The 16,648-nt window shown below is 40.1% G+C and overlaps 1 protein-coding gene across 2 annotated transcripts in view; it reads right to left on the bottom strand.

Annotated features, from left to right (window-relative positions):
- PDS5B (PDS5 cohesin associated factor B) overlaps window positions 1–16,648 on the bottom strand; it is a 57,914-nt gene that overhangs the window by 18,017 nt on the left and 23,249 nt on the right. For both annotated transcript variants that reach the window (XM_072134399.1, XM_072134398.1), the window contains exons 3-20: window positions 15,764–15,967; window positions 15,111–15,197; window positions 14,918–15,015; window positions 12,653–12,779; window positions 11,555–11,635; window positions 10,241–10,381; window positions 9,244–9,359; window positions 9,059–9,153; window positions 7,930–8,075; window positions 6,436–6,587; window positions 4,845–4,958; window positions 4,362–4,443; window positions 4,031–4,079; window positions 3,317–3,456; window positions 2,149–2,264; window positions 1,294–1,399; window positions 569–729; window positions 311–434 (exon numbers count right to left, since the gene is read on the bottom strand). In XM_072134399.1, the coding sequence (XP_071990500.1) occupies window positions 311–434; window positions 569–729; window positions 1,294–1,399; window positions 2,149–2,264; window positions 3,317–3,456; window positions 4,031–4,079; window positions 4,362–4,443; window positions 4,845–4,958; window positions 6,436–6,587; window positions 7,930–8,075; window positions 9,059–9,153; window positions 9,244–9,359; window positions 10,241–10,381; window positions 11,555–11,635; window positions 12,653–12,779; window positions 14,918–15,015; window positions 15,111–15,197; window positions 15,764–15,967 (2,139 nt within the window). The remainder of the gene's footprint in view (window positions 1–310; window positions 435–568; window positions 730–1,293; window positions 1,400–2,148; window positions 2,265–3,316; window positions 3,457–4,030; window positions 4,080–4,361; window positions 4,444–4,844; window positions 4,959–6,435; window positions 6,588–7,929; window positions 8,076–9,058; window positions 9,154–9,243; window positions 9,360–10,240; window positions 10,382–11,554; window positions 11,636–12,652; window positions 12,780–14,917; window positions 15,016–15,110; window positions 15,198–15,763; window positions 15,968–16,648) is intronic.

Here is a 16,648-nt window from a genome sequence, read left to right as displayed (position 1 = left end):
TTTACAATTTGGGTTTACAGGATCAACCCTTGACTGTTTGTAGCTCCATATGAGAGGTGTGCAGCACATAGCTGTTATTGCTGTATTTTTTTGCTTGTATACAGTAATGACTGCAGAGCAACCTTCATCCACAGGAAACCAGCAGGACCCAGGACATCGCAGGAAGTAGCTAGTTCCACTGCTGGGTGATCATGTGAAAGGCTCCTGCACACTGCATAGAAAGCTTACGAGAGTAAATATAATATGGGTGACCCCATTAAGTACTTTTGTATTAGTGGGCAACCCATTTATCGCAATCTTCAATGCTTACCTCAAATATTTGGGCAAATTGTGTCTCTTTGCTGGAAAATATTGCATGGATGCAGTGAATAGAGTACTTGGCTTGGCGAGGAGGTCCCTTTTTAGCTTTTTGTTGCAAGACTGGAAGCAAAGCTCTAAAAGTAAAACATGCAAGAAAAAAAGCATTTAGTACTGTAGGAGCAAGAAACAAAGCTCAAACTGCTCAAAGATGAAAAAATAAATCTCTGATGCAAATTATAAAAATTAGACATAGAGAATAGCCCCTTACGATCTAATGTGTGGAAAGTCATCTTCGATTTTGTTCCCAGTGTTCTTGAATATCTGCAAAGCTGCCTCAGCGACCTTCTCATCATCCATCTTAAGACAAGCCAAGAGCGATTCAAAGGTTTCCGCTGAATGAAAGGAGATGGGATGTGTGAAAGACAACACCTAGGAAAAGAAAATCACTGTAAGTAACATAATAATGTGTTCTAACCCAATATAATCCAAGATACATTGCCAACTTTACATCAAAAGATGATCACTGTGTATTCACACATGGGATTTTTAGCAAATATTGCAGTCATATCCGATCATATACTATATAAAAATAAAGATTATTATATACTACAGTTCCTGAATATTATAGTAATGGGCAGCGTAAAGATGATCTGTCAGTTCTGCCGACGTCAAATTTAGTAAATCCTATTGCTCCTCATAATAAACCCATTTTGAAAAGTCTTCTAATCGAACTCTGTATTAGGAGGGTCCTCTGTTATTACTCCTGTTAAACTGACCACTTGGTGTTACCATTCTGCTTTTCATACAGGGGTGTCCTGCCACAAATCTGTCCAAATATGTTTAAGACAGGCTAGAGGGACACGAACAGCAATGGCAAGATGTATCCCAGTTCTCAGTAATCTTTAACAATGAAATAAAATTAAAAATTTGGGCATCATCTCAATGAATGCTATAGTCACGGGCGACAGGAGACTGTAGATAGCTGTCACTAACCTTCAGTAATTCTAGGCCTGCCCTGATGGCTTGATCTGTTGAAACCCCTTCATCTTCATCATCTGCTGTGCCATCTATCGACTTGTTCACCAGCTTAATGAGGGAACTTAAACGAAAAGAAATGAGTATATATTACCAACAGTGAAGGTCATATAACGTAATGCTGCAATGTAGTACTGCAGGGCTGATGGCAATCAGAGCCCTGCTCCAGGGGAAGAGGTAGGATGGATGGTCTGTGACATACAAGTAGGTAGTCTTAGGAAATAGTGTGGGGAAATGTTCAAATATTGTGAAGGATATTGTAAAATTGCATGCATACACGCAACTCTGAGATCTCCCTCGTAGAGGCTGCATATTGCAGCGAAGAACCACAGGCAGAACAGATTGCCGGCGACAGTCAAAGGGTTAATGCCCACAAAGCCACCAGCCAGAGTAAAACGTGGGCAGCGGATGGGCGCAGGTGAACAGGCAGTTCCTCCTCCCATTTGTTTCCTGATCAATCTAGTTTTGTATTATTTTTGGTATTAATATATGTGAACCCCTTACTGATATTTGCAACAAGAGTTTATCATTAATCAGATCATTTTCCTTATGAATATTGTAGCTTGAAGTCTGAATAGCTGCTTAAGCCACAGAGCGAGCTGTAAAAGTCAATTTGCATTAGGTTTTTATGGAAAACATGGTTAACATGAAGCAGATTAAAATAATCTCTTTATGCTAAATTGACCAAGTAGACCATTTCTGCATCTCTGCATTTCTGCATCTCTGCATTTCTGAGCAGTCCTGTACTACACAGACTTTTGCTCCAAGTGGCATCACAGCTACTTAGAAGTCTTCGAATACCCGACTTCTTACCTTATTGACTCGGTGTCTATGTGCACAGGTGCGATGCGTTCAAGCAGAAACTTCATCATTTCCAGAAACGGATTTGTAGGCTGCTTAGGATTACCAAGCTTCTTTGTAATATCACGCTTTTATTTTTCAGAAGGATTAGAGGAAGAAGAAATGGGTTAGCTTAACCTGTCACTTTACATATTAAACCTATTTTTACATGATCAAGTAACAATACATTTCTGGCAAACTGAATGATAATGTAAATCTCTACTGGAACATAGTGGATTAATGCAGTGAATGAAGCCTTGGTGCACTAGCAGAACTTGCGCTCCATTAACCAGCATGGGGGTGGGGGAGATAGGGAGCAAGCAGCACATTAGATGTAAACGGAGAGACAGATGTGCATGGACAGGGATTATCCAGGAGCACTTATGATCCACTACAACATTAATATTGATGATATACAATGTACAAAAGTTGATATTATAAATTATGGGAGGCCCAAAATTTGACATTTCGCTTGAACTAAAGTATAAACATTGGTGACAATATCTTTATCAACATCACTTCTTACACTTCGGTCTCGTGCACACAACTGTAAATTGTGCCATGATCTAGCTGCACGGATTGGCTAGCACACGGTCCCCCCATATATTGTGCAAAGCTACACTGCGGAGCAATTGCCACGTATCACCACACTGTAAATTGTGTTGGATAATTTATTAGCGTCCAGAGCCAGGAGACGCTCGGCTGACCCATGATTTTTATAAAATAGTTTTCGTGGACAAACTGACCTTACAAAGAAGCGGAAAACCAATGCAGAAGACCCGCAAGGTAATGAGCATGACAGTGGGGACAGTCTACCACCAGTAAATCTGCTGGTAGATGTCCTTTAAGATGTGACTTAATATTGACACGTGGCATCTGCACTTAAAAGATGGTTTTCTTCACCGCTGGAAGTGTAAGTAGCTGTAAAAATGTGAAAGCTGCTCACACTTCTAGCAATTAAGAAAACCGCTTTCAAATGCATGGCGACATGTAAAAATTGCATGAGTTTTAACAAATGTGTTTCTGCATTGTGGTTTAAAAACGCATTGCAAATGCCACATCTTCAAAAGCTTAACAAAAACAAGAAAGCGCCTTTTAAATCCTAGCTTCTTTTAAAATGTATAAAGGGAGGTTTTCCTACCACACAGACTTCGGCCTGCTTGCACGAACAAGTTGGACTGACGAGCTTCTCCAGTTGGCCTCTTATTTTCTCGTCTTCTTCTAACACTTGTGTAAATTTCTTTAAAAAGTCTTGGCCTTTACCAGGGTCTGGTAAATTTCCTAATAAATCATTTATAAAGAAAAAAAAAATTGAAAATCTTTAACATTGTGTAAATGAAAAGATAATTGTCACAATACTCTTGGTTGAGAAGGAAACGGCCTCATCTCTGCTTCGTATAGGAACGGCACAGGACAGAAATGTTTGGGGGAGGGGAATTTATCATATGCTGGTGCATCGTGCATAAGCACATTATGTATACCCTCCCAGTCTTCCATGCAAGGTCCTGTCTGGTGTAGAATTGCCCTATATCATTCGCTAGAACAGGCGCAGGCTATAGCTAGTGCTTTGTGCTTAAAATAAAAGCATCAAGACAAGAGCAACCTAAACCCGCGCCATCAGGACGGAAACAGCAATGCAAGTTATTTACAAAAATAACACCTGAATTTACTCCTGCACCAGCATAAATTGAAAAAAACAATCTATTACAGTGGTATTTGATTCATAAAAGGTAACGGTAGATAATGTTCACATAATGTCATGACTGAATAACGGCTCAAGGTTAAGCATCACAGTAAGCTCTATGTAATAATTATAGTTACCAAATTAGCGTGTTAAGTGATTAAAGAGACTTACGGGTAATGACCATCACTTTGGAAAAAATTGCTTTACTGCCAGACTCTGACTGAAAGACAAAAAAAATTTAAAATATTTAATCCTAAAAGACATTTAATTCAATTTGCAATGCAAAAGTTTAGTGTTAGTGGAAAAAAAACTTTTAAAGATGCCACAGCTAGCAGGATTTCCAAATTAGAATTGGGGAGATTTTAGTTAAAAATAAATAAAAAATAACATGTGCAAAAAGTAACAACAAAAAAAGTGAAGTGAAGAGTGAACCAAAGCAAATGAAGATGATTTCACATCGCTAGCATTAAAATAAAATACACCGTCACACAGAAACACTTACTTTAGGCTGTTTGATCAAATCCAACAAATCCTTTACATGATGTCGGAGCATATTCTGACATTTCCACATCTCATTCAATGCTCTGTCAAAAAAAAAAAAAAAAAAAAAAAAAAAAAAAAAAAAAGAGTCAAAGTAAGTTCTCATGTACATAGGCGTGTGCTTTGGCCTAGAGCTACCAACACAAACTTTCAGTAACTCACTGCCCTAGAGACTTCTTTTAGGCCAATTCACAATACGGTGCATGCAGAATGAGGCACCATGCCAGTAATCTGGCGACTGCCCGCACCATATAAGATGTGGCAGATCCCACTCCTGGCTGCCACTTCCTATGGACGGACTACAATCAATGGCGTAAAGCTTGTGTACATGAGGCCTAAGTTTTCTGAATTTGGAAAGTGACCATAAAGCGTAGCCTTACTTTTGCACAAGTCAGTCACTGCATAAAAGTACTAAAGGGTTGCATTAGCACCAAAGAACACCTACCTAACAGCATTGAGGTCCAGTGTTGCATACAGATAATATAAGCACTTCATTCTTTCGGTAGTTTCTAAATTATGAGGAACCATATACTGTGCAAAGATTCGTTCTACCAGCAACCTACAAAAAGAGGCAAAACAAAAGGTTTAGTGTGAAAGACAACGACTCTTCAACATGATCATGTTTTAAGAACCTGAGGAGGAGGGTGAAGCACTTCACTACATCTTCATAGAAGACACAAAAACTTTGCTTGAAACCATTAGCGTTTCTACACCGTAATAAACACCACTTGAATTATTGTCATCAAAACAACACGAAGACAAGAGTCCATGTAACCGATTCAGAGATTACCAGGACTATCTACCTTACAATTCATTCTTTTGCATTTTTATCATAGAGGATCCGGCGCCGCCTCTCTATGCTCAGAGTGTGGTACTTTTGCAGTAAGGAGTTCATCACCTTGGACCTGGCTCATTGGTCATTTCAATTCCCGGACAAAGGCAAATCTGTACCAGGACTTGTGCAGTTCTTAAAACTTGTGTCTTTTACTGTTGCACAGGGGCATTTGGGGCGCTTCAAGTACCAGATCCTGTTATCTTTGCACTCCCCCACTTGTATAATGGGGAACATGTGCTCCCCGTGAATAGCCACAGCTGTCTCCAGCACCTGGACCAGTCCTTGAAACCCTATCCTTAAATAATATAATAATCTCATAATGTACTTAGAACCACTATACCAATTTGGCAATAGAGTAAAGCATTGGCGCTGTGCCCATTACACGACTGGCAGAGTTTAGGTGTATTAAACCTGTCACCAGAATTGGACCACCCTGGATAACAATGCCTGCTGATAAAGGATTACATATCACATAAAATTAGCTGCCAGTGGGGCACTGTACCTTAATTACAGGCATTTTTCTGATATGCAAATTAGCTTTTGTGACTCATGTCTGGTATCTGACTCTTCTCTCCCTCTCTCAGGCAGGCAGTAAACCACACTCCCTTATTCTGACTGCTCTGCCTCCTTGTACTTAGGGACTGTCTGCTAACATTCAACTACAGACATATAAAGCTCTTTGTACAGATGGGAAATATTTTGTCAATTATTTTACGCAGTGCCTTGTGTTACATTCATGTAACCAGTTATATCATCCCAGGTCCTTTAGCCTTCTAAGAATAGCTGTACACCACGTATGTTATTACATGTGATCACAGCAGCCTCCATGGAGGATGGGGAGAAGAAGTCCATGGAGGCTGCTGTGACTTCATGTGGCTCACAAGAGGCTCCGGAAGCTGAATTGATGTCACTCTGGTCACATGACATGAACTGTGACTAGTAAGGAGGCATAAGGTATAGAGAGGATTAGATGGGAGGGGCCGGCCGAGCAGGACACAGGGGCGTTATATAAGATAAAATGTGATTTATGTGGATGTAAGCGAAACAATTTTTAGCTAAAAGAAGGGGGTCAGTCAGTTTTTAGAGCTCTATAGGAACCGGTTATTAGCTGTATATGTGCAAATGTGGTGACAGGTTCCCTTTAAGTTAATTATGATTATAAAAAGATTTTTATTAAATGCAGCATGGCCAACATACTCACCGATCATCTATGCTGTTCTGGTAATAGATATGGAGAAGTTTATCTTTAATCCATGCAATTTGTTTTGCAGCCTCTTTACCAGCCTCAGCCTGCAATACATACTTCTTATAGATCTGAGCCAGACCCATCATGGCTTCTTTTCTTACTCTCCACTGATCAATAATAGAAGAAAAAAAAAGAAAAAAGTTGGTGTAATCAAGAGTCTATGTCTTATTAAAAAAGTTTTCCATAAAAACAAAACAAAAAAAACATGAGATAAGAGCTAAAAGCGAATGTCCACCACACCATCTGTGGCAGGAAGCCAGGTAATGCGAGATAACGTTTTATTCAGAAATGACAGTATTCAGAATGCGGACAAAGGCATTTTTAAAATCAGCGTAGCGTAGGCCATTTGAACCAGTCAACAGGCAAAAATTATAATCCTGGCGACAGGTTCGTTTTAAGTTACGCTTTTTATCTTAGTTACATAAATTGAGCAATATGTCTATATGCAAATACAGGCAGTCCCCGGGTTACGTACAAGATAGGGTCCGGAGGTTTGTTCTTAAGTTGAATTTGTATGCAAGTCGAAACTGTATATTTTATAATTGTAGATCCAGACAAAAAAAAATTGGCCCCAGTGACAATTGGAGTTTAAACATTTTTTGCTGTAAGGGGACCAAGGATTATCAATAAAGCTTCTTTACAGACACCTTACAGCTGCTCATTGCAGTCTGGGACTATAGTAACATCCAGAGAGCTTCACCAGAGGTGAGAGGGGTCTGTCTGTAACTATGGGTTGTCTGTAAGTCGGGTGTCCTTAAGTAGGGGACCGCCTGTAAAGTGTCTAGGTTGGACAGCCCTTTTAATAAACAGTATATGCATGATTAACATTCTGATTTCAAAGGGGTTTCTTTAGTTTCAGATATTAATAATGTTGTACAGGATTTGCAAAATATAGCCACTTTCTTCCAAAAACACATCCACATTGGACAGTGTGCGACATTGCAGATAAGCTCCAATCATTTCTATACAACCGAGTTGGATGATCTCCCACTTAGCATCAAAGGCCTCAATAGAGTTTGAGGGAGACCGCAAACCATCTGCATCTTGATCTTCTATCAGAGCTTAGAAATGATGACATAGTCTGAGGCAGCGTTTACAACCCTCCCTGTTGTACTTGAATCACGCTCAGACAAAGTGTGAACGTTGCCTAAGTATATGAATGTAAATTATTGTATACAGACCCTGTGTAATCCAAGCGATTAGCCAAGAGATTAATATCACAATTGGTAAGTGACATCTGCTATGGGCATCTCCAGCATGAAAACTCTATAGTATTCCAGAACTATAGAGAACAGACTGAATCAAGACCTCTGTAATGGTTTGCAGAAGAATTTTAATACATTTTTCACCATGTATTATATGTACAATACAAAAAGCATTCATTCATATAGTATACTTTTCAAAAAATGGGAATTAGATCTAAAACTTTTATAAAAATTGTAAACTTACTCGTTTATCTAGTGTTCTTTCCCGAACAAAATTTAGGAGCTGGTCGTTAACAAGAAGAAGGTCTTTCTTTGCAGCAGTTACTATAGACACAATGACATCATGTCTTATGGCTTCCTCTGGATCATGGGATCTCACTTTTAGATACTCTGAAACACAAAGTCAGAAAAATTATACAAACCTATAATGAACCTTGGGAATTTTTAAAAGTATTACGCGAGAAGCCACATTGCGGATTGTCAAGCATAAAATCAAATACAGTACATAATAATGTTTTAAATGCCCATTTTTTGTAGACATGTAGATGTGCTTAGATGGTAGTGACTCATTGGATGAACATGAGATTTTGAGGTTGGGATACAGTGGTTTGCCCCATTCCCATACATATAGGTCGCCGCCACCATGAGTTTCAAGTCTCCTTAGGAAGTGGTGGGAGCATGAAACGCGCATTGGGGGTAACCTGTTGCAGCTTTGGAGAGGAGCCTGAACGGGTATGTGCATTTAATATATCACAGAGACACATTGGTAACTAGTTATGTATGGACACTTGTCCTTTCACTATATGATTATGGTTAATGCTGTATCCTTGTGGTCACTGCCCTAATTTTATATAATGTACATGATATATGGCTTTTCGATTTATACTCAAAAAATTTTTATGGACACAATTCAATTTTGTTGGGTTTTGTATGTGCGTAATGTGTACTTTTATGTGGATTTACTTGATCATGATAATTCATTTATCATTACCAACATACAGTATACATTACTTTCCAAATCACATTCAAGTCAATGCTACTGTATGACCAGGCAGATTTTTTGTAACTAAATTTGCTATGCGTGCAGCCTAAGGCTGCACAAGTGTGCCACAAGTGTGCAGCACCATATCGCTCCATGCACCCATTGCCATCTATGGGGACATATGTGCAGCCGTAAGCTTACGGCCGTACATATGTGCCCCAAACGGTCCTGAGAATGTAGCCTTTGACTTATGTTTACACATGGCAAGTTTACTGCAGAAAATGATGCAAATATCCATTCCATCTATGTTTGTCTTAGATCAGTGGGGCAGTGGCAGAGATTTCTGCAATAATCCACATAGGGTATTGTTCTAACAGATGGATACTGGTACCTGTTAGATCTTTTGCCAAGTCCGGATGGTTCATTAGGCAGTGGCTGGCAAACTTCACACATTCCAAGCGAATAGGTACATGTATGTCATTAAACCTAGCAAAGAAAAAAAAAGGTTTGCTATCCAGTGTAACAAAAGAAAGTTACATCTTATTAAATAAAAATATGTCAAAATAGATCATTTACCTCCCCAGGTAGCACTGCCATAGGGGCTTGTTCTGAGCTGCCAATTCAGAATCCTTAGCTCCAAACATTTTTGCAAGAAGTTTCACCACCTGCAGTCGCTCTTCATTGTCGTTGCTCTGTGGAAAAAAAAAAAAACATAAAAAAGGTTACATAAATATAAACATTCAAAATAATCCAATTTTAATTTACCTATTTCACTATTTATTCAGTTAAAGTCTAATACTATTCAATACAAAACATTTAAATAAAAAGAATGAAAATCTGAAAACAGACTTGCATTTAAATTTTAGGTTAGGCCCCCCTGGCCCAGACGTAATAGCCATGGCTATGATTGGACACGGGGAGTTCATCCGCCAATCCAACATGTATGGGTCAGGCTGCCAAACCCGACCATTGGGTCTAACACATCTCTACTCAGGATTAGAAAAGTTCTTGTAGTTCAATGCAGTTGTAGCCAAAACCACAAGTAGCTCAATAAGTAATATGCAGTACAGGTACTTTCATTTTATAATCCTGGCTTTAATTCATAAAAGCTGGCAGTGATATTCCAGCCTTCAGGAGGAATGAAGCCATGGCTTTCTTTAAAGTATCAAAATCCTGAACAATCCCCTTTAAAACAGTTCATCCCATAAAGGCAACCCTCTTTAAAGAAGATCAATCACCAAGTGTCATTATGTGCTAATAAGGAACACATGTCTTCCAAGACAAGATGATTCATTGTTGTTTAATAGAGAATTAAAGTATTTAGTTAGGTAAGCCATGACAGGAGACACTATTTGCAGACAACCATTCAAGGGCCATGAACAATGCACCGCAGATCAGTTGTGTGAGGCCTGTGTGTCATTGGCATGGGAGGTCCGCTGACATCCTGATGACCTCTAAAAAGACATTTTGGGATTTATCCACTGAATCAGCAGATAACACATGGCTGTGTGCATAAGGGACAACTCAGAAGCTTCCCATATGATGAAGCGCTCTGGTCTGAACAGACACTCACCTTAAGCTTAAACTCTAATTGAGGCAAGACAGAAAGGAGCAAATGGCTATCAATGTTATATAACTCCAGAATCAAATCAAACACGTGTTCAGACAAGTCGCTGATGGAGGTTTTCCCAAGCATGAGGACTTGGTTAAAAAACTGCAAAACAAAAAAGGAAAATAAAGGGGTATTTCCACAAAGATAAGTTTCTTAAAGGTACTCAGGATAAGAAAATAAATACAAAATACAGCATTTTACAGGCATAATTCCAACCTGTATCATTTCTGGTGTACACAATTTCAGTTGCTCCTAAACACAACCCTGTAACTTCTGACTTGGGGTGATGCCACACATGGCGTTTTTGGTCACACATGGCGTTTTTCATCTGTTTTCAGCAGTTTACCATGCGTTTGGCTGTTTACATCCTGTTTATCTATTAAGATAATTGGGAAAAACGGACCAAAAACGCCATTTGTGGCAACACCCTTAGGGCCGTGGACGCCATCTTGGATTTGTGTGTGACAGCCATGCTGCTGAGTTTCTATGTCTCTGCTCCCTGCACTGTAGCCTCACCTCCTGAAGTCCAGCACGGCACGGAGCTCACACTGATACACAGACATGATGAGTTCATGATGCAGCAGCAGGAGGAGGAGGAGAACTACAAGCTACAGGCAGATACATTCTTTATCTGGGGAGGCACAGCAGATCTAATGTGTTGTGGAATAGCATATGTAGGAGAACTGACTGTCATTGTGTGCAATATGCATCTCATGGATCTCATTATCTCTGATCTGTCTCATCTCTCTTTCTATGTGTCAGATACTGGTAAATGTTCAGGAAGTAAATAAAAGTGTAGATAAACCTTGTACCCTGATAATCTGACCACATTGTCACCCCACAGACATAGATGGATCATGAAGTGTCTTAGAGAGTCCCTGCCCTGGAATCTTACACTGACAATCACTGAGTGATAGGAGCTAAAACAGCAATAAAATTGTGAAGTAAAGGTTTAAAAATGATCTTTATTGTGTTTACATCACTATGGGATTGAAATTTTAGAACTTTCATTAATGGGCAAACCCTTTTAAAAGTTTAATGAGAGATAGATATATTTTTTTCTTTAAACATACACAGAATTGTTAACCCACATCACACAGATCTAGGAGGAGACATTCATTTCAACCAAAAGAAAAGGAAAAGGATTTATTAAACGTGTTTATCTAGTTTTAGGATTTTCACAATAAAGCAATGATTAATAGCATTTCCAAACACAAATGTAAACGCCACGAGTGAACGTGGCCTGACAAAACAATAAAATGAATATAATCTTACATTTGTGATGTACGGCTCTATAGCTTGGGCAGTTCTCTTCAGGAGCGCTTTAGCCAGGTCATATGCTTGCTTGTTTAAATTCTGAAAAGGGAAATTGAGAAAAAAAAAAAGTTTAATATAAAATAAACAAAAAGTATAAAATGTATCATTAAAAGAAAAAAAAAAAAAAAAAAACACGCTATGATACTAGTCTCGGACTATACTTTTTTGTTAAATATGTTTTCCAGAATGGTATAGGGAAAAGATTATTTGCTTACAGCCGGCGCCCATGTGGTATACAGCCGACGCCCCGCAGTTTGCCAAACAGAAAAAATAAATAAAACTTAAAAGGCGTTGTCAGAGTTTAAAAAAAAAAAAAAAAAAAGTGTGGCCGGGAGCAGGCTGCCTAAAACAATAAAGCTGTACTTACCTTCCGGTGCCCTCCCGTACCCAGCGCTGCTGTCGCTCCGGTCCGAGCGCCATGAAAACAAACATGGCCGCCGGAGCAGTGCTGCATTCAGCTTCCGGCTGGCCGTGGCCGGGTACGCCTATCCGTCCCTATACACAGCATTGTGTATGGGGGCCGGAAGGTTGTCGGGTCCGGCCGGAAGCTGAATGCAGCGCTGCTCTGGCGGCCATGTTTGTTTACATGGCGCCCGGGCCGGAGTGACAGCAGCGCTGGATACGGGAGGGCACCGGAAGGTAAGTACAGCTTTATTGTTTTAGGCAGCCCGCTCCCGGCCACATATATGTTTTTTCAAAACTCGGACAACCCCTTTAATACTCACGCTCCGGTGTCCCCGATGTTCGTCGCGGCTCCCCGAGTCTCCTCTTCTCTAGACAGCAGAGTCGCGTCCATGCGACAGCCGGCAGGTCGCATGTACGTGACTCTGCCGGCTAGAGAAGATAGAAGGGGAGACACGGGGAGCCGCGACGGGGATCGGGGACACCGGAGGGTGAGTATTACGTTTTTGTTTTTTTAAATTGACTCATGTATAAGCCGAGGTGAGGTTTTTCAGCACATTTTTTGTGCTGAAAAACTCGGCTTATACACGAGTATATATGGTAATACCTGTCGTAAAAATTGAAAAAAAAAACTTCTAATTACAATGACAGTACCTTATGTGCCGGAACCAGATTCACCAGTACTGTATCCAGTAATTCCTGAGAAACTGTGTCTCCCTCACATACAATGGAGCTCATAAGATCCACCATGTGCATATGTACCTTCTGATTATGCCCATTGCTGAATAATGAAAAACATACAATTAAAATATAGTGAGAGTCCGGCTGCTAAGCTGTTCTATTCTTTAGTTAAGTTACATGAACCAAAGACTACCATGAGAAAATAATGAACTAGGACAAGTATTCAAGTGTAATATAATGTAAAACTTAAACTTATGACAGGTCTATGCAAAAATGTATATGCCAATTTAAAATGAAACATGCCACCATAAAATTGGAAAAATATTACAGAGAAGGAGGAGCTGAGCAGATTGTACATACATAGTGTCCTATTTTCAGGCAGCATGTTATAGAGCAGACGGGGCTGAGCAGAGAGGATACTATCTATGTACAATCTGCTTAGCCCTGTCTGCTCTATAACATGCTGCCTGAAGATTGTACATAGATAGTGTCCCATCTACAGGAATTGGTTATAGAGCAGGAGGAGCCGAGAAGATTCAAACTATTTCTCATCCTAAGTCAGGGACGAGAGAAAGTAGACTCACTCAATGGACTGACAGCCTTCCATATCTCAGCATGCACAGATATACACCTATAAATACAAATACCACAGGGACTAAACACATCTAAGACAACCCCAAAGTCTTGATTGATACTGACAGACATGGAGGCAACTGGACAGACATGCAAGAGGAAAACAAAAGCCTGAAGGGAAATCACAGACTTTTGATATCAGACCTTCAAGACTGACACAAACAAATGACTGCTCCACTATGTAAATATCTTTTTTGCTTTATCTACTTTATACGGACACTGTTGCCACACTAAGCTACCGGTCTCCTCAGGCAGGGGATGAAATATCCTGACTTCACTCTTTTACATGAGCCTTTAGAGCAGTGATGGCTAACCTTTTACAGACCGAATGCCCAAACTAATACCAAAACCCACTTATATTTCACAAAGTGCCAACATTGCATTTTAAGCAGTAACTTATAACTACCTGTTCTTCCACATCTTTCAATCGTATCAGCCCCTGAGGCCACCAATACAGTTGAAAGAAGGAGGCAAATTCAGACTCATTGTAGCTTCTCACCAGGATCTCTGTGTACAGGAAGAATAATGGGTCCAGGAGGAGGACCTCCAAAAATAATGCAGCCATGTCCAAACCTTCTCACTTTTCCCGCAGTTCCAAACAGCCAATGAAGAGTCGCTTTAAAATAGCGCTGAGAGAGGCATCTCTTAAGTTGCCTGGGACCTCAGGAAGATTAAGTGGATTTGGTCCTGTTTGGTGACTCTGTCATGGGGTGATGGCTCTGAGTGCCACCTCTGGCACACGTGCCATAGGTTCACCACCACTGCTTTAGAGGCTGGCTTCAGACACTGGGCTCTACAGCAACTATAGTATTGCTGTAGGATACGCTGAAGAGGATTGTATAAGGAGGAATGATGGATATATGGGGCTGAATCTTAGGCTAGGAAGAAGCCAGAAGCGCAATATAGGTATAGTTGGAATTGCTGTCAGGCTCTCTCCAGCTGTGCCAAAACTATATTTGGCCAGATAACTTGGGAGTTATGCTTTGATAACGTATAATAAAGTTTATTATTAACACCTGCTCTATTAAATTCAGAAATAAAATACAAATAAAAACCTCATAGTCAAGAGACGTTACATCACAAACATCCAAATTCTAAAACCCAACAAAAACAGACTTGGGGCTCATTCGCACAACCTCTGGGGGAACGTATGCTGCCGTACATATGTCCCCCATAGAGAGCTATAGCACACGGGCTCGGTACAGTGAGCGCAACAAGAGCTCACCATTCCGAGCCGTAGCTGCAAAAACAGAGCCTGCTCTATCTTTGGCCGTACCTACGGGCGTGCGGCTACTATTATCTATAGAGATAGGGCGCACGGGGGAGGGGGTGAGAGCTGCCCGCCCCGGCCTTTGTGCTACGACAGTCGTCACAAGTTAGTGTGAACGTAGCCCAAAGCTATCCTTATCTAAATATTTATTTCAAATTTAAATTCTACTAAAAAAAAAAAAAGCCTGTATGCGGGATTAACAGGATCAAACCTAGAACTACTGATCTGGATTTAATAGAATAATTTTTCCTAAAAAAAAAAAAAAAATAATAATAATAATAATAATAATAATAATAATAATTTGGAGGGCTTAGTATCTATATTTTCGCACTTACTTGATGACTGAAAATAGTGTACGGTACAGCTGAGTAAAGATTTCATTACTATCCTCCAGTTCAAAGCAAATATTATAAGATTTCACCCAGGCAATATTCTGGCAACAAAAAGAAAAATGTATCAGGGTTTAGGACTAACAAATGACCATCAACACAAAATACAAGTTATTAAGCATCTCCAAGGTCGACTTACCTCAAGCAAATAGAAGTATCTGTTAAACTGTGGACTCTTCGTATCTTCAAGTCCTTTAAGTTGTCGTGTTATGAACATAAATATATCCTGTGGAGAAATGGAGAAGGTCGTTTGGTTTCTGAGAAATTCATTCCTCATTACCTTAGTGGATCGAAAACTAGCAAAGCGTAAACTTCATGCCATAATTCCTGCGTTGACAGAAATTTCCTTAAAATAAAAGTTAAGAGGAGGCAGATTCTAAACAGGCTTCGCAGAACACCTGTGAGGACCATCATCAATGAATGGGTCAGGCAGAAGAGCTGCAGTTTTGGGCCGAAGGCTATTAAACCTTCTGCCAGCACCACAAGTGCCATAAAATATTCAGGTATCCCTGCCAACACTGCCGGGAGAAAAGGAGCGAGGAATTAGATTTCCCATCGCTGCACTCCCCTATTAAACTCCTCTGAGAGACAGCCTACAGCTAAAACACAAAAAATAAAAATAATAATAAAAATAATGTATGAGAAATATATATACATATATATGACATTTTTACAGAATCCACTGCAAATAACTCCACTGCAAATACAGCTTTCATCAGCGGAGAGGACTGTTCAGAACCTCATGCTGCTCCCCATTTCTCTACTGATTCTGAAGCCCTAATAAAAACTTACCTTCAGTTTATCTGGAGAAGTGTATGGAGCCTCCGGGGCATAAATCCTAAAAATATCTGCAAGGCAACAGGCTACAAGCAAGCGGACGTCTTTATCTGGATGCTTTAAGAAAAAGTCAGATGCTAGATGAAGAGCAAGATTTAGATAACGCTCCTTCTCCTCCTCAGAGTCTTGATCCATATCCATGAAGGTCTTTACAACCATCTAGAAGACAAAAAATAAGGTCCCAAAATTAAACCTATTAATCTTAAAAGGAAGGTCATTTTGTAATTAACAATGCCGCATTTTATAGTGTCCAATCTGCAAGCAGCATATTATAGAGCAGGAGGAGTTGTGTACCGTGCACCAGATTGAGGATTTCTGGTGCCCGTTCTTTATGAAACTGACGCCCTCTGCACAGCTCTGACAGCATGCACAAACATTTTTTTTTGGGTGCAATTTTAACATGGGACGTGCAACACTTTCGGACCAAATCTGGCGCACGGTCCGAATGAGCACCGGAACGCCTTTAATTTGTGATGACTAGTGCAGCTGCGCCACAACCGAGTCGCGTGTGACACACGTGGTGCAGACACTTCTTAAATACCTGTGCAAGTAGTTTGCACTAGAAAAAACGTGCAAAGATTGAAAGAAAACTGGTGCACGGCCCTTAGTAAATGCGCCCTATTGTGTATTCCACCTCATACGGAGCTCATCCTGCAAATTGTGCATAGTGCCCTGTCTTGATCTCTGGAATGACTGTATATTCTTCAGTGTTCAGTCAGTGCGTTACAGAGCAGGAGAAGCTGAACAGATTGTACATAGTGTCCTATCGGCAGGCAGCATGTTATTATAGAAAGAGTAAGAGCACAGTGTATGTTGCATCCAGTCTGCACCCAAGTCTAG

Source organism: Engystomops pustulosus, chromosome 2 (genome assembly GCF_040894005.1).
Source record: "Engystomops pustulosus chromosome 2, aEngPut4.maternal, whole genome shotgun sequence".
Taxonomy (NCBI): domain Eukaryota; kingdom Metazoa; phylum Chordata; class Amphibia; order Anura; family Leptodactylidae; genus Engystomops; species Engystomops pustulosus.
This window is presented reverse-complemented; position numbering and strand designations above follow the sequence as displayed.